The sequence below is a fragment of the Neolamprologus brichardi genome, chromosome 4 (assembly GCF_056152115.1).
Source record: "Neolamprologus brichardi isolate AB-2024 chromosome 4, ASM5615211v1, whole genome shotgun sequence".
Lineage (NCBI taxonomy): Eukaryota > Metazoa > Chordata > Actinopteri > Cichliformes > Cichlidae > Neolamprologus > Neolamprologus brichardi.
This window is the reverse complement of record NC_142107.1, coordinates 18,899,546-18,920,872: the sequence shown is the minus strand read 5'-3', so window position 1 is coordinate 18,920,872 and position 21,327 is coordinate 18,899,546. Positions and strand designations below refer to the sequence as shown.

General features: G+C 39.9%; 2 protein-coding genes and 2 non-coding genes across 5 annotated transcripts in view; all 4 read right to left on the bottom strand.

The window, feature by feature from the left end:
• The window catches only part of lasp1 (LIM and SH3 protein 1), a 30,743-nt gene extending 22,993 nt beyond the window's left edge, over positions 1 to 7,750 (bottom strand). Inside the window, exon 1 of one of the 2 annotated variants that reach the window (XM_006798301.2) lies at positions 7,431 to 7,750. In XM_006798301.2, the coding sequence (XP_006798364.1) occupies positions 7,431 to 7,499 (69 nt within the window). In that variant the 5' untranslated portion in view covers positions 7,500 to 7,750. Of the gene's footprint in view, positions 1 to 7,213; positions 7,265 to 7,430 lie in introns of those variants that run through there. The other variant, XM_035910898.2, reaches the window with a different exon arrangement.
• An 879-nt stretch (positions 7,751 to 8,629) lies between these two features.
• Positions 8,630 to 19,693, bottom strand: LOC102775919 (plexin domain-containing protein 1-like). Its single transcript, XM_035910924.2, has 14 exons — positions 19,527 to 19,693; positions 13,674 to 13,840; positions 13,248 to 13,391; positions 10,621 to 10,690; positions 10,399 to 10,521; positions 10,189 to 10,307; positions 9,985 to 10,084; positions 9,813 to 9,908; positions 9,643 to 9,724; positions 9,516 to 9,576; positions 9,303 to 9,423; positions 9,175 to 9,210; positions 8,945 to 9,108; positions 8,630 to 8,838 (listed from the first exon to the last, which is right to left on the bottom strand). Exons 1-14 carry the CDS (start codon positions 19,603 to 19,605, stop codon positions 8,785 to 8,787), a joined length of 1,416 nt encoding a protein of 471 aa, XP_035766817.2. The 5' UTR covers positions 19,606 to 19,693; the 3' UTR covers positions 8,630 to 8,784.
• On the bottom strand, positions 11,357 to 11,428 carry trnac-gca (transfer RNA cysteine (anticodon GCA)). The gene has a single exon. It is a non-coding gene; the product is annotated as a tRNA-Cys (tRNA).
• Positions 12,970 to 13,041, bottom strand: trnac-gca (transfer RNA cysteine (anticodon GCA)). Its single transcript has one exon. It is a non-coding gene; the product is annotated as a tRNA-Cys (tRNA).
• Positions 19,694 to 21,327: the final 1,634 nt, after the last annotated feature.

Sequence of the window (21,327 nt, the reverse complement as noted above, 5' to 3'; positions counted from 1 at the left end):
TTTTCCCATCTATCTGAGAGAACAGAGTGATTGATTTACTAGTGGAAAACCCCCCTCTTTATTTGGAAATGTGTCACCTGCCAACTGTGGCTGGGCATTTTATGCAAAAAAATAATAAAAAATACTAGTTGATATTCTTCCACAGTTATTTAACTTCGAAGTTCCCCAACTATCCCAAAGGCAGATTTGGAGCACGATAACATTACCTGGTACATTTCATGCTGGATTAAGTTCTCTCTTACTGCTGAGTTTATTATTTCTTCTGAAGTCGAATGTCAGAATTGGGAGTGACATCATGCCTGAGCTGACTAAGTTTCAGTGGTATTGTTAGAAAAGCAAGGAAAACAGGATTTGTTTTGTTTCTAGAAATCTAGCCCTGGCAATACAGTGCAACACTGTTTTTGTGGGTTTAAAGACTACTGACATACATTCAAAGGTAGAGCCTGGTAGGTTCTCTGTGAATGGCGTATTTATCATGTCACAAAAACACTGCGTCGAAGTTTAATTCCTGTATTCTTTTGGTAATGTGCATCCAACCAGACACTGGTTAAAAGAACATTTATATTTTAGACAAAAAGTAAATAAATACTGAGGTGAAAATATTATGTTTTAAAACTTAAATATCATTCTACTGTTCGAATTTCATGGTCATCCCTGGTCCTAACCAGCTAAACCAAGGCCTTCCCTATCTGCTGGGTGACCAGTGGCTCTCCACACTAGTACACCAACCTCCATCTCCACCATGCTGGACTGCAGCCTTTTACATGACCTGGAGAGCTACTCTAAATAAGAAACTGCAACAGGTGCAAAACTGCTTCAGGTACTGCTATGTCACGCTTGCTGAACAAGGACTAGTGCTGCTAATGGTAGTGGCATTGAACAGCAGGATTAAAGACTCACTGGGAGGCAACTGATAAGATCCCTTTTGCAAAAACCCATACATGCGCACAGAACCATGGGTGAACCCTCAACTCTACCCTGCCTTCTTTAACACCACCAACAAACTGCTATCACCTATCTATGATAAGATGAGTAGGTGGCAGTCAGAAAGAAATGGACAAACAAAAATATGTGAAAGAGAAACATTCCAGCCATGTGTTAGAGAGGTCATCCTGCAGTTAGCCCTGTCCAGCTCCAGGAAAACCTGGCTCTTGGGTGCCAAGACAAGATCTGGCAGTCAGCTGTAAAATGAGGACACTGCAGAACTAGAGCCCTAGAAATAAAACACCATTTTAAAAAAATGCTCCGTCTCCCTGCATCAGCACAGCTCAAGGGCAGTTGTGTATGTACGCCTGTGTCTGTGTGTGCGTGAGAATTAACCCTGTCGGTGGATGTGTGTATTACTGTATGTAGGTTATATGTGTTAATGCATGATGTATTTGTGTCAGCGTGGACCCAACGATCGAGCCAAGAGCCGAGACGTTCACTCAGTCTCACAGCTTCCTCTCAGTAAGAGTCAAATACAAATGGACCACGTAAAATCCCATGTAGATGCATGGAAGGTCAGTAACCCTTTAAACACACAGTCTATGCAGACAAATCAGGAGGAAACGTACTGAGAGTCTGACCAGATGCATACTATAACATACTAAAAATATTCTGATAGAAGTGCCCAGCTTAAAGCATTAAAGTACCCCAGGCCTGTTGTGCCAACCACTTGCGATTTCACATTTAGTACATAATTAGGGCAGATTACTCACTCACCATGGTCCAATAGTAAACCAAAACACAAAACCAAATGACTGCTTTCAATAGATTTCAATAGAAATATTGGTTGGAAACACCATTTGGGCACCTCCTAAGAGACACTAAAGCAGACACATTTTCAAGGGCTTGGCTGGTGTTACTTTCCCATTTGATTAATTGACAGTCTCATTATCACTTTAACACAAAAACAGTTTCATTACTATCTATGTTCCACATTAAGTGGATATGTATGTTTCAGTCCTCTGTTAATCACCATATTAGACCTGTGAGGAATTTAGTGCACCCAAGGATGTCTCCTGGTACCATAATGAAATATTTCCCTACCTATGGCTAAATATCCAGAAATTAAACTTCAGTACAGACAATTTGGGAAGTGGTATAGTTTGAAACATGCTGTGAGGGCTGTTTGTCTCCAACAGTGGCCAAAACCAACACACCACACACCACAGTGCACAGCAGCTCTGCGAGTGTGAATGATTAGTCTTCCACAAGATAGCACATGCCTAAAGACAAAGTTCACACATCTGGCTGGTGCTATTATAGGAAACTAACTAATTAATGTAGGCAGGTTAATTATTAGCCCAACTGATACCATTAATTTTCACCCAGGCCCAGAGCATTTCTGCTGTCCAGCAGGCAGACTGTGATTTGACAGGCTATGCCCCAGTATGATATTAACTTTTCAAACTACACCAGACTGTAATGTGTAACATACACATATTTCTGTGTGGGGAAACAAAACTACAGAAAAGACAAGAGACAGAGTTGATAAGAAATGCCAAAACACTTCTGCTTAAGTGTAAATAATCTGCATATAAACTCTCTAATCATGTGAAATGTGCGAAATTTTGTGTGGTTTGCTGAGGGTTTACATTTATATTATAAGAAAAAAGATGCTTTCATTAATAATTATTATTTCCACTAGTTTTTAATTTCCTGCAGCAGACATTTGTATATCATTAACTTTCTCTAACCTAAGATTCTTAGATAGGTCATTTAGATTTTTGTAAAACACTTAGTGGCATCTATCTATTTGAATACATGCAGGAATTTATCAATGTTGTCCCTTGGTGCAGACAAAAATAAACAATATATGTTAGCTAATGTTCACAAGAAACTAATCTCAAAAATGCTGAAAATTACATGGCCAGGTATTCTTTTTGAATTTTGCTATGTACTATGAACAGATGTTTCCATGTTTCTTTTTAGGTTCAAGAAAATTCATGAACCTGAAGAACCCAGGTGAGCTGGTATGGAAAAAGCCAGAACATACTTCTTCGCATTCCTTTAAAATCATTTTGGTCAATAATTTGACCAAAAAGCAGCTGAAATCTTGTTTTTTTTTTTTGTTCAGAATGCAATCATGATCAAGTCATCAGATGTACGGGAAAACTATTCCCCCCCCAATCCCTTCTAAAGGAAAATCAAAAATATGAACAAAAATTGTGGCCCAAGAATCAAGATGTAAACCCCTATAGTCAAGAAATGTGTGCAGGTACAAATAAGCATGTAATAGTTTGGGACAACCAACCCCACATGTGCACTGACTTCTTCACACCAAGCAGAAGTACCTGGCCACTTGATGTCAAGTCAACACCTCATGCGTGTTTGTGACTCTGAGTCATCAAAGAGATGTGACTGGTGGCAGTGGCTGCACAGAGTCCTCAACTCTTGTGACATTTGGATAACATGAATCAGCTCTCAAAATAATCTGTCTAAATATAGGCAAAGGCAGCAGACAGGTTCCTCTGAAACTAAGGTAAGGAGCAAAAATTGGAGCAAGAATAACAGAGTGAAAATACAGACATTACTTTACCTTTAAGATTTTTTTTAAACCTACACAACATTGTGTAGCTTTTGCAGAATTAACAAATTTGCATAAGACTAACCTACAAACAGTAAGGCGTTTAATGTTAGAAGTAGGGAGACTATTCTGCAAGCCAGAAAATTGTTATTGTGATTTTTAATAGGAGCAATTTATAAATTATAAACCACATCTCGGCATATAGGAAGAGTTTATATCACGCTTAAGTATAAACTGTACAGAGCACCTCAATTTGAACAACATTACCATTAACCAGATTTCTAACAACTTCCAGGGATTGAAAGGGAGCAGTACAACTGAAGCTCCCATCTTAGACACTATTGTTCCATAGCAGAGGAATTACAGACTAACCACATTGTTAACAATGACAGTAAAAAAAAATGGGACACAAGTTAGCCATAACTCTAAAAGATTGGTTAGAGAGCAACAAAACGTGTCAGATGCGAAGTTATAAACCAGACATTAAGAAAGAAATTGCTCTTTTTTTGAAACGACCAGACTGTTGATGAAAACAGCAGTTCTTCCAAGCAGATAACAGGTGGTGTTGGTCTACTGCTGTAAATTTTTATGTTTAGCATAATAGTTTGGACCCAAGTTACCTTATTAAAAAACTAAAAGTCACACTATAACATTAACTGAGCAGAGACTGTGGTAGATCAGCATCTCCCATTTTTCACAAAGTAAAAAAGGCAGTGTTTTTTCAATGGAGACTGGTGGCTTTTACAAGCACAGCGCCTTCAGTTCCTCGTTTGAAAGAGGTGTCTAATGGTGGATAAAGCAGTAAAAAACTTCTAAATATAGCATACATAAAAGCAGTATTGATTTTTCAGGAGGATAAATGCAATTTGGTGTGGACTCCATCCACAGCAGTACGTTGGTTAGTTTCTGAGCCGCTAACCATCATTGTAGGTAACACACAGACTGTGGATCAGGTCCTCAAACAGTCCCACTTCAAAGAAACCAAAACGTGTCATTGGGAAACTGCCTGCTTTTAAGAACAAACTATGAAATGTTTATGAAATGTCAGTTTTAATTAGAGTGACTGCAGTATTGCATGTCTATATTTACTTATATGAATAAAGAGATATGCATAGCATCATATATTGCCATGTACAAATATTAAGACATGATATTTGTTCCATTTTCCCCAGTTTGCGAGAACCCTATTCTCACAGTTTAAATATGTGAAATAATTTAAACATAAAATAACAAATAAAAAGCACTTATAAAGCACATGCAACGCTATTTCTTCTTTGTTTGCTCCATAAAAGTTTTCCATTTTATTTTCATATAAATAAAGTTCCATTTGGCTTTGGCTAATCTGTATTTCTTCTGGCTTTCTGTCAAAAGGCTGCTTGTTCAGAGTTAGGCTGAGACTTACCTACTAAACTTGATGCCATGTGGGAGATAACTGGTTGCATAAAAGCTGTGTCTGACATGCTTCAACAAATAAATTCCAAAGAACAATCAAAATATGTTGACCCAACTAACAGGCTCACAAGCCAAACATGTCGAAGTAGTGCATGTTTTACATACTCAATAAAACACAAGCCGTCATAACGCACATTCTCACAATATTTACATACATTTGAAAAAGCTTTAAACTGCAGACCTAATTAACCAGTTCAGCTAGGTTGTGAACACAACCACACATACGTCACAGTTAATTATTAATGAACCCCCTTAAAGATGTTCAAGGACTTTCATTTCACCTGTGGGTGGGAATAGTTTGCATATTTCAGTCATACAAAACGCAGACAGCATGCGGCAATGAGAAATTCACAGACACTCCTGCAAAGCTTGTTTGAGTGTTTCTGTGACTCTGCACAGATACTCAGTTTAACTTGAAAATCCACACTTCCCGCTAAAGTGTTGAATCTATCGCTTAATAAAACACACCAATAATTTTATTTATCCAAGAACTGCATATCAACTTAAAGTGGACCTAGTGTGATTTGCATATTAGCCTGTGCTTTTAAAAAAAAACCACTTCCTCGTTAAAAGTTTCATTGGCTACAGTTCAAAAGCTGCCCTCAACTCAAGCGACAAAAAGCCACTCTGGTAGATGAGTCGGACACTAGAGCCAAATATGCATCTCGTCTCATTACTACCAGCAAGCATTTTAGGTAGTCAAAGGAAGCCAAATGACAAGGCAAAACCGTTACCAACAAGAGCTTGAACTAAAATTTACTTCCTGTCTTTACGTGTGTTCAGCTGCCCGCGGGGCCCTACCCCGCTATACAGGAATGCAACTGTCAGACAAAAAAAGCCTATGTGGTTTAGCCTCTCAAAAGAGGGATATTAAAAGAAGAAGCTTGTCAGGTTAAGATACTTGGTTTAGATTAAAAACACAGACGTGTCAGAGCCCTTAGGCCCCTGAGCATTCACCTGAGCTAGCCTGGTACATGAAAAAAAATCTTCAACTCTGCTGCTTAAAACAAAAATAGAATGGCAATGTGTGTGTGTCCCATGGAGAAGGGAAAAGGGAGGTTGTTTTGGCATGTCTAAAAGGGGGTGTGCGCTGATGTGGAATGGCAGCTAAGACAGACAGCGGGCTACACTCCTGTGCTCAGTTCAGAGAAGGGAGATAGCACAGCAGGCCACTGACAGAGCACGTTTTACGGGAGTGTCTGTCTGCTGGAATGCACGCTCCTTTAGGCTGAATTACAGCCTGCATTCAAGCTGTAGTTCAGGCAATTTGACTTGCATTTACACTAACTTTCGAGCATGCTAAAATGACTTGTACTACGGTGCTTATGCAGGAAGACGTAAATGTATTTGAATACAGGGCACTTGGGGAAGACAACCGTGAAGCAGAGCAGTAACGTATCCAGTCATTGCTGATGTTCCTTTAGATAAACTGCTTTGTGAATGTGCCTTTCTACACCTTTTCCATCTGTTAAGCCCAACAGATAAGACAACTCAACAGGCATTGATTTTCATTGACCATTCAGACTTCCATTAGACAAATTGGGTACTTGCCCCAGGTCCTTCTTTGGTCAAATATAACCTATGGATCATATATCAAGCAACCAGACCCCACCCTGATCAACACAGCGAGTGCAATATCTCTTTACAGATTTACATCAGAAGTGATTGCTGCAATATTCAACACATTCTGGACACCTTTGCCTCATCAAAGCTGAAAGGGAAAGAGGAAGACGACGTGCAGCACCATGTTAACACCAGTTGTTGCTCCCGTGCAAATTGGTAGCTTCGACAGATCCACTGTGGCTACAATTGATGAGATTATACGTCTACTTTGCCTAAAAACTAACTAGGCTGCTCGACTAATCATCCCTGACCTGGATTAGCCAGTGAATTAGACACAGACACGTCCACATCAGTCCACGTTGTCTTCAACAACAGTGGACACGAAAAATATGACAACGGGGCTATACCGTTCTCTTTATAAATCGTGCGTTAATAGATAATTTTTAAATACACACAATGAATCTGCCATCGAGGTTAAAAACGTTGATTGTCAGGTTTCGTCAAAGCAGCGGTTGGAGCCAGGCCTAGACTAGACATGGCTCTCCGGAAGCACTGTGAAGTGCTGGTTGGGGTAAATCCGTACCACAGCTTGAGGCTATCATCTTTGGGACAAAAATACAAATTCCGGTCCCTTAAGATAACCCACCAATACCACAATGCGGTTTAATTTGATTTTAGTGTACGCACTGTTGTGCCGCCGCCTTCCAGACGTGAGTTAGCCGTTAGCCTGCAAGGCTAGCGAAATACCTGTCCAGTTGGGGTGTTCGATTCATTCACAAAAATATGTGAAATTTGTAGTTTTTGGGGTGCTGAAATAAGTTGAGTCACTGCACCACTCCACGGCAGTGTATCAGCATTAATTTAAGAAAGAAAGATACGAAAACGAGAAGGTTTCGGTTCTTACCTTGTCCAGACAATTCACTTTTTCCGTGGGGTAAACGACTAGATTACATCTGCTACACAACGGATTCATGTTGGAGGAATGCTCTTCTAGCTAGTTAGCACAGAAAACGCCGATGATACTGGTCGTAGCTGTGTGCCGTCGAGTGTTTGCTCCGAAAAACAGCTATAATGTATGATTAGAAGCAGTAGCAGACCAACTCTAATCTAGTTGTATGTAGGAAATCCAGGAGGTTGTTGTCGTTGTAGCTGCACAGCTGGCTGTCAGTCCACTAACCAGAGACGGAAAGCGCGCTCCCGCCGCCCCCCTCTCTTCCTCCCTCGACTGCGCGTGTCCGAGCAGAAAGGGAAGAGGTTGTGTAGGAGGATCCGTTTTTTATGTTTGTTTTTATTTCTGAAAAAGAAAAAATATTACTACAAAATAAGGAACGAGAACATTCGTACATTTATATATTTAACTGGGACTATAGCACTGTTTTACTTGGAAATGAAGCAACATTATTTCAGTTTTCTGTAACAGTATGAAGGTCCAATCGACGCCTGTGCATTTGCATATGAAACTTAACTTTATTTGCGCCATCTGTGCTCGCATAGAACACTTGTGCGATCATCTTTATAGGGCTTTTTTCCCTTTTCTTTTTTTGTGCTTCACCAGTCCAGTTTCCTCACATCAAATTTTACACATCTGCCACGTTCACTGCACTACATGCCCTACTTCACTGCTCGTGTGATCCTTTTGTTTAGAGTGACATCTGCTGACAAAAGAGTTGCACTGTATCTGCGTATCGGCCTGCATTATTTAATGTGTGTAGCCAGCTGCAACATTAGACTATTTGTTTACACTTATTTTATGTACAGCATAGAAGAAAAATGCAGAATCTTTAGTTACACCCCCCCCCCCCCCCCCCCCCTCCTCCAACAAAGCATGCATTTCAAGCGGGAGTACTGTTCAGGAAATGATAGGGTTACATTTGAGCAAGACAAAAAAGTGGAACTCAAAAGCATCACAATCGCAATCAAGAGCAGCAGGAACTGAAAGTGAAGCTCACTCTCTCATATCTTTGCTTATCTGATGAAAAAACTGCAAAGTTTATGTATGTCAGCTTAGTGGCATGCATTTTACAGTGTAATGCAGTGGAAGGACTATGAAAACCTTACATTTCTAAATAATGTTCAACAACAGCACCATCCCTTTAAGGTATGTTTTTAAAAAAGACTTTTAATCCTTTATTTGGAACTCAATTTGCAATGTAGTTATTTGCACAACATGCATGATCCGTAATTCCCTTCACATGGATTTAACATGGCCCGGCTTCAACAATGCTGTCTTTTTCATGACCGCCTCCTTCCACTTCCGTCTAACCAGACTCTTGCTTTTGAAACTTCAAGGAGGGCCAGTAGCTCTTGCGTCGCTGAAATGCATCAAGCAATAATAATACTCATATTATTATCATTGTTTAGAATATGAACATCAGCTTGACTCAGACTGAACATGTATAGGATATGTTTTGAACTCACCTGAATGAGGTAAACAGGTGATACAGCAGAAGGATGGTAGCTGATGTAAAGAGATACCAGTATCAGGGCCAAGAGCAGCACCAGGGCAGATGCTAAGCCAGCAATCAAGCCTGTGTTAGCAAACCCAACGCTCTTTGTTGAAGAATCAGTTTTTACATCTGGAACTAAGACAAATTCTTAAGAATTCATTCCCAAACATAATCTTACCAGTTTCTACAAGTGGTACTCACCACTACCAGTCTTGAAAACCTGATGTTTAGATTCATCTGAAAGTAAAAGTTTAAATACTTATTCCATTGTAGATTCTGTTTGTCGTTTTTACTGAGCAAACCCACAGAGTTTAGTTCCATATTCTCACCGTCACTGTCACAGCCCTTTTGTCGTGGAGTCAGAGAGGTAATGTCCTCGATCTCTGGCGTGATGGAGGCCCCAATGGAGTTGTCGTTCCTGTAGTAATCCTCACATGTTGCGCCTTGGCTCTGCCAATACAGTTGACAGTGCAATTAATGATAAACACATGTTAAAACGTGGACAACACAATACAATAAACTGATATTTAGTCCAACTATACCTCTTCTGCACAAGCATAATCCAGCCATTCTTGTCTGTGTCTGTCCATGCCGTCTGAGCATCTAAAACAGGAGACATTTAAATGATTATTTTGCTAACACTGTCGGTTTGCAGAATTCCCCACTCACCTCTGCAGTACGTGACACCAACTACAACCAGAGGTTTGGCTGGCTGAGAGGCAGAGCTCACAGCTGTCATGCAGAAGGCAGGCTGCACGGGGAAAGAAAAGGAAAACACTGCTGATTTTTAAATCTTTGACTGTGGAAAGAAATCTCTGGAGATTTAGATATTCACTTACTAGGCAAAGGAGTGAACTCAACAGCAGAGTAGTTGGTAATCTTTGTAACGTCTATCTCAACTCGATGGTACTCATAGATCATTTGCCGTGGGAGATCTGAAATGGAAATATTATGATTTATATGTGTTTTTTTTATGGTAGCACTTTATTGTAGTGCACAATTATTGCTGACCTGCTGACTGAGAAGACGGCGACATGACCATGAAGGCATCGGATAACCCAGCTTTCACTGGGTGCTCAGCTGCACTGATCACGTCTACCGACAGAGGTATCTGGTAAAGACAAAAAAGAAGTTTCACTTAATGCTTGCAAAAATAAGATCAAGTGACCTGATCTGAGAATGCCAGTAAGAGCACAGAGCAGAAATGTCCCTCACGTCTCTGTAGCTGAAAGTGATGGTTCCTGTTTTGTAAAGAGCAACTTGAAAGGTAAAACCTCCTACTGACTCTTTGCCGGGGATTCTGACATGCTCCCACTGGACCACAAAGACCTCACCTGAAGATAATGAAAGCCAAATAGAAATCAAACAGAAAGATCAGACAATCTCATACTCAAGGACATGTTCAAATGTCAGATGGTATTATACCATTATCAAGGTATTGCACAGTGGATTCTTTGGAGTAGCTGGGGTCCAAATTAGCCATTAAAGGGGCGATGTACTGTGTTGCAGTCAGCATACGGTGAGTAATGTCCCCTGTGAAGATAAACCCTGGAAAAAGGCCAGAAGGAAAAAAATATGTAAGACTTGTGTACAACTTAGTGCACTGCAGAAGGTCACTTGAACATCTGTTAGAAAATCAAAACGTACCTCCGGTTGCTATGGTAATCTGCCTCAGGTAATGTCCATAAAAAGGAAAGTCAAAGGACAGGGCAACTCGCTGCAAAAAGAGAAGATTCAAACAGACACAGACATAAGAAGAGATTAAAAAATGATTTATCTGTCATCAAAAAAAAACAGATTGAAGAAATTTCTTTGTTGTCATGTTTTGATTTGTTATTCTGAAGTTAAAAGCACCCCAACTGCTCCTTATATGGTACAAAGAAGCTTCAAAATCTCTGGGAAAACCTTTGTTTTGGAGAAATCTCTCAGTAAAGAGATTTGTTCTACTTTCTTTTTTAAAAAGACTTTCAGACTGCTCCGTTTCACACAGTCTTTTCTACTTTTCTTCCTCTGAATGAGAAAGAACAAAGGAATATATTTAATATGGTCATCTCAGGCATACAGCTCTAGCTATGAGCACAGAAGCAACACCCACTTGCTGTACGTGAGGGGCAGCTAATCAGAAGAAATGATGGCCTAAAAGGAGAGTGGCTTTATGGGAAAGGAGCTGCATGGCTACATGAAAGATCATATAAGATAAATATGCAGCATTCTGAACTGGGCAACATGCTGAGCTTCTCTGATAGAGTACAATAATAAAAATATGTAACTGTAAATGAGCACAATACTCAATTTTATAACCAGCTGTATTTCTAATGTGATGAAAATCCTGTATGTTATCTTACAAGAACTACATCAGTTTGTCATGACCAAAATCTAAATAAGGGGGCACCCGGATTTGAACCGGGGACCTCTTGATCTGCAGTCAAATGCTCTACCACTGAGCTATACCCCCTACATGTGAGCTCAGCAACTGGTCTTAACACAACACATTAGGTGTACAGGATCTGGACATGTGACTGGAAGCAGCCTGTCTGTGATTAACATTTTCCCAGCATGCTGTCTGATGTAATTGTTTTTCAGTGTACTAGCTGAATTATAGCGACAACTTGGCTTTGTAAGTACAGAGAGTTGAACTGGCTGGGTGTTAACTTTCCAAAACAGATATACTTCTAAATAACTAACATTCAAAACACTATAATTCATGCCTAAAACTCACATTATCATGACTAGGAACAAGAGCGGGAACATGATGTAACCAAATATAAAAATTCTCATGTTCAATTTTAGTTGCAGCAACATCAAAACACGCTTAAGCTGTTTTGGGACTTTCCAAATGGCTGTCAACTCTGTCTTAACAGACGTATACATTTTCAATGTGATCTGAGAAGTGAAACAAGTGCTGTTTCACCATATATAACCTGGACATCTGCAGTGGCAAAGTGCTGCAGTTCTGTTTTTTCCATCAGTCTTCACTCTTTGTAGTTTTCACCTTTCTATATTTAAAGTGTATTATTATATGTCAGTTTTGCAGCTCCTCACATTTACCAATATGTTAATGTGCCTCAGCTTCCATGCAACCACATATTTACGAGGGAACTTCATCTTGACTTGGTCTCATATCAAACGTTAAAGAAAATTTTCAGGTATTTCTAATTAATGCAGAATTATTAAGTATTTGCCAGGTTGCAGTAACATATTATTTTTATACTTCAGCTGGATGATGAACCAAAACCGTCAGTTTTAAAAGAAATACGGTGAAAAAATACAGTAAAAATCTGGAGCAAGCGACACTTGCTGGCTAATTTGTTAGGTAGAGCTTGCTAGTGCTGTGATGAATGCTTTGCCTGGATTCAGCACTTTGCCTGCTTTAATTCTTTGTGGCACAATTTCAACAAGATGCTGGAAACAGTCCTCATAGATTAAGGACCATATTGTCATTAAAGCACACAGTTGCTGCAAATTTATTGGATCTCAAAGGTATTCTATTGGATTTAAATCTGTTGATTGCAGAGGTACTCGCTGTTGTGTTCAAGAAACAGGGTTAAGTTGATCTGAGCTATGTTGTGGCATGTTATCCTGCTGGAAGCAGCCATCTGAAAAGGGTGCACTGCGATCAAAAAGAGATAGACATGGTCGGCAACAATATGCAAGGTGACTCATGTAAATAATGCTCAGTTGGAATTGGTAGTAAGGGGCCCAAGGTGTGCCAAGAAAATATCGCCCACACCATTACACCACCACCAGCCTGAATATTGGCAGCGGCGAGGCAGAAAGGATTCATGCCTTGATGTTGTTAATGCCAAATCCTGATCATACCATTCAAATGTTGGAGTAAAAAAAGGCTTTTTTTTTTTCAAATGTTCTATTGCCCAATTTTGGAGAGCTCACATGAATTGTATTGTTTCTGTCACCCATTTGCTTCCAGCAGGTTGTCTTGAACATGGAAGTAAAGAAGCAGTTCAGCTTAACAAAGTAAGCAATGCATATATATGTAGGGGGCACCCAGATTTGAACTGGGGACCTCTTGATCTGCAGTCAAATGCTCTACCACTGAGCTACACCCCCATGCACAAATACCAACCTTGTAGACCAAGTGTAAAGAAATGTTGTAGTGAGCCACTTAGTCTACAAACCAGGAGAAATTCTATTCAAGGGTTAAAATCATTTTAATTTTTAATTCTGTAAAATTTTACTTCATTAATATGCTTTTTATCGGTTAAGAAAGAAACAGAAAGTAAGACAGTTCACTTATGTCTGTGTGTGAGACTCACCACAGCCTGTTTGTATGAATTTGACAGAATGCCATGGACTCTGACTTGACCATGCCGGACATCATTCATGTCTATCCACAGGTTCTCAGTACGTTGGTCCTCTGGACCAAAGATGCGCCATGTGTAATATTTGCCAGAATCCTCCTTCCATGGAGAAAACAGAAGAGATTAGAGCTTTAAAAGCATGATGTGTGTTGACAGAGTATGTCGCAAAAGGATCAAAAGTTCCCGGAGAACACGGTTAAATAATACATTTCAGGTGTTGGGCACAGCTTCTCCGTGTAAGCAGAGAAGAGTAAATGTTTCTTTCCAAAAGAGGGCAGTGTTTAACTCCAAGTAAAACAAATACAACCAGGTAAGAGCCAAGAACATATGAAATGCCACAAACCATTACAGTAATAAGGAAGACTGTGGTGTATAACTTACCACTACACGTGTCATGTTGTCTGGGAGGGTGGTGATGCTTAGTCCTCCACCCAGAACTGCCCTGCTTACTCTAGTGTGGCCCGAAGATGACCTCAGCGTTCTATAAGCATTGCTGTCACCTCCATTAGACTCTTCGTGGTGCTGTGGGACCACACTGTACCAATCATCTGTCCAAAATAATGCATATGATTTTACAGTGCTGCCCTAGTCAGGATGCATTTCAGATTATAAACCTGCTGGTTTCATTTCACTGCCTTCAAAAATAAAATGCACATGAAACACTTCATTTTTATTCAGACTGAAGGTGTTATGGTCATGCTTAGTGCTCAGTCAGTCAGCCAAGCCGGTATCAGCTGTAGCCTTGTCAGTTAAATGCCCTTGTTGAATGAAAATAAATAGGATACAAATAATATTTACTGACGCTTGGAAAGAACTGTCAGACCTTATAAACAAAGAAAACCATACTGTAGTAAGCAAACTGGGGTAGGTAGGACTTGTTTTAAAATTCTGGGTGTTTTAATTGACAACTTGTCTTTCTTTCAAGCCACAAATTCCTGGTTAATTTTAGGTGTTTATTTTAACACCATCCTGTAATTTCTTATGGAGTGTGGAAAATGCATGTCTGCTGGTATGTTTATACTGAGAGCTGGATGTAAACCTGTGGACATCTTTGTCCTTGCACAACGTCTGGAACCAGTGCAGGTCTACACATGAAGCCACACAATGAACAATGTCTCCTCTCAGCTCTAAAGAATCAGTTCAAAGATAATGGAAAAAATAAATAAATAAAATTAAATTTAAAAATGGCTCTAAATAGACCTTTCATAGTTTGCAGCTGCCATTGACCTGTTGTAGGAGGAAACTGGCTTCATTATGCAGTTCAGATAGTTCACTTTGCTACCAAAGGACCCCCAATCAATCATGTGTTTCTATCATGCTTAACAGATGTTACTAAGTTCTCAAAATTATTTCTAGGCCTATATTTAAGTTCCTCTGTCTTAATCTTTTCCTTTTATGGCCTAGTCAAAATACACTGCTGCGTTTTCAGCATCCTAGAGTGGTCTCCTAACTGTTAACCTTGCCCTTGGTGTTTTGTAGGTGCCATCTAATGAATTTCAGTTGTGGACTAGCAAGTTTCTCAAAATAAAGTGATTTAAATGTTTTCCTGCTGGCATTTGTCAATCAATTCTGGTTTGAATCAGCTTGCATTGTTTAGTTAGGTGATAACATCAAGGGCAAACCCTTTTGTGCAATATATTGTTGTTTTTTTTGCCAGTTTTCCTGCTTTGAAAAATTAAACCTGGAAAGATACATTCATCTGCCTACAGTCATTGCTCTATTTACGACAGTTGATTGCGGGATTTTTACCTAGATTACGGGACACGACGATGACGTCACGCAGCAGCCTATATAAACCCCCGGCAGTGCCACTTTTTTTGCGGGGTGTCTCGTCTAACCCTAAATGAGGGTCGTCGCCTGTACGTAACGTTTGCTGTTTTGGGCTTTCAGCAAACTACAGGTGATTTTTTTTCAAGTAGCGTTGGAAAGGTCGCGGGTTATATAAAAAAAAAAGCCAACTTAATCACCCCGTCAAGCTCAGTTTCCTTTCAGAATCACCGTTAATGTATTGCCGTGGTCAGCTCGGCTGCCGCGAAGAGTTCGTCTCTGTTGCTCCGGTGACTTCTTGCAGGGAATCTTCGCAATTGAGCAGATTAAAAATGAGCAAGGTAACTTGCCGGGCCTGCAGTGGTCTGGCTGGGAAACCTACGCTCAAACACTCCGTAAACTAACATTCAAACGCCATAATTTAGGTTGCTACTTACGTAATGTGGACCTGCTTGCCCTCCAGGTCACGCTAATCCTAGCAAGTACTGCTAACTCATCCATGAGCTAACGCGACAGAGAAGATCTTAAACGTTAACACAGCCGAACTGCTGAAATGTTGCAGCTTCATCGTTAATTGAATTGAAGCTGGGACAATACTATGCATTTATTTTTCTTTGCAGCAGAAACTAGTTTCAGCTTAAGTCAGGCTAGCCACCTGCAGCCTACACTCTTTTGTATTAGTTATCAAAATAGAAACTGCTAGTGCTTTGTATGGAAAAGAATGATAGTCATGTTTTACAAGCAAGCTAAAGCCACCTGTTGCAGTGACTCAGTCTTGCGCACCTGAGTTGAATATACCGTAATGCAGCCTAACATCACGGCTGTGTATTGTAATTTACCTGGAAATTTCAGTACAGATTTTACTGTTTTCAAAAACTCAGAAAGGGTGTGTGTAGCTGAAGAGTGAACTCAATCTGTTCAGTGTAAAACACCATGTGTGTTGTTTAACTCTTGTTGTGCTCATGTTGTCAAGTCTAATTGAGGACAATGGGAGGGCTCCCTTGCATGCAGACACCTCCCACCCCAGCTTGTGTTAATGAGAAAATTAACAGAGTAGATCTGAATCCTTTCTTGCTGCAGTTTTCCATAAAGAAGCCTCAGCAAAGAAAAGTGAGACAATCATCAGGGAAGTAACATTTATATATTGACTCAGACATTTTCGATTTGGCCATAATTCCGTAACCGAGTTTCAATGGGTGCCAGTACCCAGTGGAGCTCCTCTCTTGCCAGCGAAATGTCAGTTGATGTTGGTTTGATGCCTGCGTTTCTGTCTTGAGTGTGGGAGGAGAGCTCAGGCCTGCTGGTCCCTCAGCTTTGTCCTGTGCCAAACCCCCAGAGTTCAGACTGTGTGGGACACTGGCGAGGCCTGCTTTAAACATCGCTCTGCATTCACAGTTATAATGCTGATGTCTTCCACAGTCACCAAAGCTACAGTGTGTCATTTAACAAGTTTCTAAAGTGGCAGCTCAAATGTTTTGACCTCATAGGGAACTCATTGTATTTATGCTACTCTCCACCCTTTCAATCAATTAAGTGCTGCGTCAATGTGTTCGTGGCAGCTTGTATAGTACGCCTAGACGTGTGATTGCTGAGCACCAGATCCACCCTGTAGTGGCATCTATGAGGTAAGAGCACAAATGATGTCTGCAGTGCAGCAGATGGACATATTCTAGTATAACAAAAGCTGGGAGGAGTGCATGTACTGAATATGAAGCTATGATATCTACTTGGGCCATCATCATGACCCCCACCAGGCATTTTATTGAATTTACTGGCAGAAAAAGCAGTGAGATTTGAGTCAGACTCTGCAAGTGAGCTAAAACTGCATAACACAGTCCAGTCTGCTTGGTGTCTAACAACATTTCTTGGAATAGAAGATTGTGCAGGGGAAGAAAATAGAAACCCCCTTTTCAGTCATGCTTTGAGATTTAATTTCAAGATTCACTTGAACTAATTTGGAACACTGGAATTGTCTTTGGAATTGCAAGATATAGCTATAAAAACTGTTTAGACTAAAGTTAGGTTGATTCTAAAAATTTTGAGCCTTTCATTAAAATGTTTAAACATATGGCCAAACATTTTAGAAAATGAATGGAAACCTAGCATATAAATGTTATTACTTCACGAAAAGACCCACACAAGAAAGGAGGTGCAACAGAGAGAGGATTGAGCGGTGACTCTGCATCGAGATTTGTTTTGCGCGTCTTTCTGGCTTTGTGAAGTTTCGGGTGATTCCCTGGTTAGAAGGTAATACCTGAGAAAATTAACATTTGCACAGAGTTTGGATAAAAAGATATTAAAGAAGGAAGCCACAACTGGTCACGTATATAGATGGAGTTTGGTCTAACTTGATTATTTAAAAAAAGGTTTGTTTGCTGGGTTAAAGTTTAAAAGAATAAGATAAAGGATAACCAAATAAAAGCCTCATGAGGTGAAAGAGAAACCTTTCCCCCCATGCACTAAATAGGCAGATGTTTTGGAATGAAAACTGATCTCTGCCCACTCTTTTAGGAGCTACCAAACCACAACATTTAGCTGCCTTTTTCTGCAAGTGGTCAGCTCAGAGTGGTCTGAGAGGACACACCCTTCCTGTGCAGAGGCTGAAGGATTTGGCATGAAGCACCAAACGTCCCCTGGTTCATTTCAAGGAGCGTGTCTGAATCGTAGAAGTGCAGTTTCAATAGAAAGCACATATTAAACTTGGAAGTCTCCCAGTTCTAATGAAATAGCTGATAAGTGGACTCGCTCACATGTGCTGGCATGCTGCTGCAATAGTTTAATGATTTTAGAGGAACGTCCTTTAAAAATAACACCCAGAATATAAAACATGTCAAACAATAACCCCAAGAGGGTGCAACGAATTTCATGTTGAGCCTTTAAAGACAAGAGACAAGTCTTTGTTAAGAAAACAAATGTACTGGTTACCTCACTTTTCTTCGGAGAAACAAAATCTCTGCGTTCAAGACACGAAAACATTATTTCTGCTTTTCATTTTCAGATAAGAGAAATGAATTAAGGAGACAAAGCTCAGACCGCAGCTATTTCATATACAAAGCCTTCTCCAAATAACTACATAATTCATAGTTGCTCAGCTGTTGGCAGATGGCTGTTTTTGTTCCTGCCACTTTCCTAAAACACATCCATGTTTTGCTATCGCCAGTGACATTACACATGACTTTTATAAAATAAGGGCCCGCAGACAATAACATCCTATCTGTGGCTCAGTCTTAGAAAACAATCCGTCACTTTGTTTCTCTTTCTTGTAATATTTTTTTTATACTTTGCTCCAAAATGCCTGGATTAACTTCAGGCTATTTGTTAAGCAAACTTCTCAGCAGGACAAATGATGAGAGGCCAAACACTGAGGTCATTTCTGGGTGCACGATTCATTTCAGTTTAGGGCTCTGTGTTTTTACAGTCTGGTTCAGATGATGTTGATGGCTTTCGGGCCAAAGTCATTTTTTAAAAAAGGTTGAACTGTATATAATGTTGAGTGGCAGTGCAGATAAGAACCATTAAGAAAAGGAAAGGAGGATTATGCTAGATCAACAGAGACAGTTGACCCCTAATGTTGCAAGAACATGGAGTCCCTCCTTCGCAACACTTTGATGCAGAAGAACTCTCAAACGTTCTGCTGTTTTAATGAAATAAGCTTTCTGATGAGCTCTATCCCGAGGAAGAAAAATTATTGACCAATTTTCAGTTTATATCGTATCCCTTTCTCAGACAGCTGTTTTAGCTCAGGAATCGCTGAAAGGATGAGCTGGGATGCAAGAAGGGAGTTTCCAGAGACTAACCATTCAGACTCCCAAATCAGCTAACATGTTTCCCAACCACTACTCGACAAACTTGTATATCTCGCGATGGAAATGCAAGCGATAGACTCACGTCGTCCATGCAGCAGGCTCGTAAAAAGTTGTGCCAAACTTGCAGGGATGCAAGAAGAAAAACAAGTCTAAATCTAATTTTAACCTGAGACGGGCTGTTTGTGGGTTGCTGTTTAGACTCTGTCGCATGCTTGTGGAAGAGGGTATTTTTATTGTGCACTTTATTGTAAACTAGTTCATTCACTTGTTGTGTGTAAAATGAAAAGGGCATGGTATACCCATTTGCTGCTCCATAAAGATTCCTACTGAAGTTCTGTGGCTTAGAGCAAATTAAATTAACACGCAGAGTCGCATGTGCAACATAAGGATAAAAATTTTAAAAACACACATTCTGTAAATAAGAATGGCAAATGTTCGCTTAGCTTTAGAGTAAATGGGGAAAATGACTGTTATTGCTAATCGTAAATACCAGTGCACAGGCTTCAAAGCATACAGCAAATGATTAAAAACAAATTTATATATATATATATATGGAGAAGCTGCCAGAGAAAAATCACCTGCAGGCTTAAGCATCTTTGCGACAAAATCAGGCAAAACAAAAGCATTAATGATGATGCATGAAAAAGACACCGAAGCTCACCTGTCTGCTGCTGAACCCAAACTTCAGCAAGCTGTGTTTGGGAGAGACAGAGAAGTAGCATCACCAACGTCAGACACATGTTTGACCTCAAAAAGACAAAAGCAAAAATGACAGCCTCGTCTCTGCTCCTCTTCTCTCCTCTTTCTCCTCTCTCGATCTCACTGCCGGCACACACCACCCTGTTTGTAACTACACCCCTTCTCTCCTCCTCAACGTTGTTCCCCTGCTGCCATGGTGATCGCAAAGACACAGAGATCAGCTCGCTGGGGTCCCCAAAAGGTCTGGACCTTGAGTTTTCCTCCTTTCTGTTTATATTAACCACACAGCAACTCTTCTCATTCCTCAGTGAAGTTCTCTGGAATCACAGCATCATTCAGAGAAATAATAAAAGTAAGACCAACAATGGCAGCAGCAGAATGGCGCCTCCCTCTGTCCAAACGGGCTGTGAGGACGGTTAGAAATCTGACATCTTAGATTAGACGTGGCGATCATGATGCTAACAATGCCAGACCTAAAACCTAAACATAGTCATTAACCTTTCGTAGCCCACATGGCACGCAAAACTTTCTTTGTAGGAGTTTAATTTCCAGCGGTTTTGTAAAAGGCCTGCTTTAGATGACATGCAAACTGGCAAAAAGCAAAGTTTGCAAGTAATGCGATTCACTCCACCACCTCTCTATTTAATTATCTCTATCTGCTATGTGAGCAAACATGGAATCTTTGGCAGGGAAAATGACAGCTGAGAGTTTATTAGATTCACAGCTGGAGAGATAATCAGTACCATGTCTCATAATCCCGATTGTAAACACAGTATACAGCATGACAGCAGCAGGTGGCAGTTTTCACACAGTGACAATGTGAGGACAGTAAATAAACGGATAATATGCATCCACTATTCTTAAAATCAAAAATTCTCAAATTCACAGATCTGGTTCATTTTCTCACTGCACAAATTATATATAAAGCAATAAATAACCTGCTTCCTGACAATATTCTAAAAATGTTTTCTAAAAGGGAACGGGGATACAATTTGAGGGGGGAATTAAATTTCAAACATCCTCGTATCCGTACAACATTAAAAAGTTTTTGCATCTCTGTGTGTGGAGTGAAACTGTGGAACAGACTAAGTAAAGATATAAAGCAATGTCCGAGCATGGCACAGTTTAAAAAGCGGTTTAAGGAGATGGTTTTTACAGGGTACAGGGAAGAGGTAGAGATTTGATAGGGTGTTCTTGTCTAATATTTTCATGTGTGTGCGGGTGCACAGGTATGTTGGTATGGGTATATATATATTTGTAGGTTGTGTATCCTTTGAGGTGTTAATGGGGTTATTGAAAATGTGTATATGTGCGTATGTGTAAATACGTATGTATGGATAGATAGAAACATATATGTATATATATTTAAAAAAAAAAAAATACACATGACATATAATGTGATTGCAAGGAGGTATTTCTGTAGTCTATAAATTACTAGATAGTGGAAAAGGGGTGGGATTAAATAAGCTCATGATTCTTCCTGCTCCTTATTGAACATAAAAGTTATTTGTAGTTGTGGTTGCTCGTTTTCTTTTTGTTTTGCTTTGTTTATTTGTCTCTTTTAATTCTATGTTGTTGTACTTTTTTTAACATGTTCAAAATAAAGATTCAATCAATCAATCAATCTTCCAAATTTTCCTCTATTAAAATGTTGGTGTGCATAATATTCACAATGGTTAAAAACCTACTGCATTCACAAGGGGTATCCTGTTATTTGAAACTTACTGCACTTACGTGCAAAGAGGAACTGCTGCCTGCTAAAC

Excerpts from the sequence above, each read along its gene's own strand:
- LOC102775919 (XM_035910924.2), bottom strand. The coding sequence starts at position 19,605 with ATGTGTCTGACGTTGGTGATGCTACTTCTCTGTCTCTCCCAAACACAG. Across the intron at positions 9,725-9,812 it reads TGAGTTCACTCCTTTGCCTA|CCTGCCTTCTGCATGACAGC; the intron begins GTAAGTGAATAT and ends TTCCCCGTGCAG. Across the intron at positions 9,109-9,174 it reads GGTTTTCAAGACTGGTAGTG|TTCCAGATGTAAAAACTGAT; the intron begins GTGAGTACCACT and ends AATTTGTCTTAG.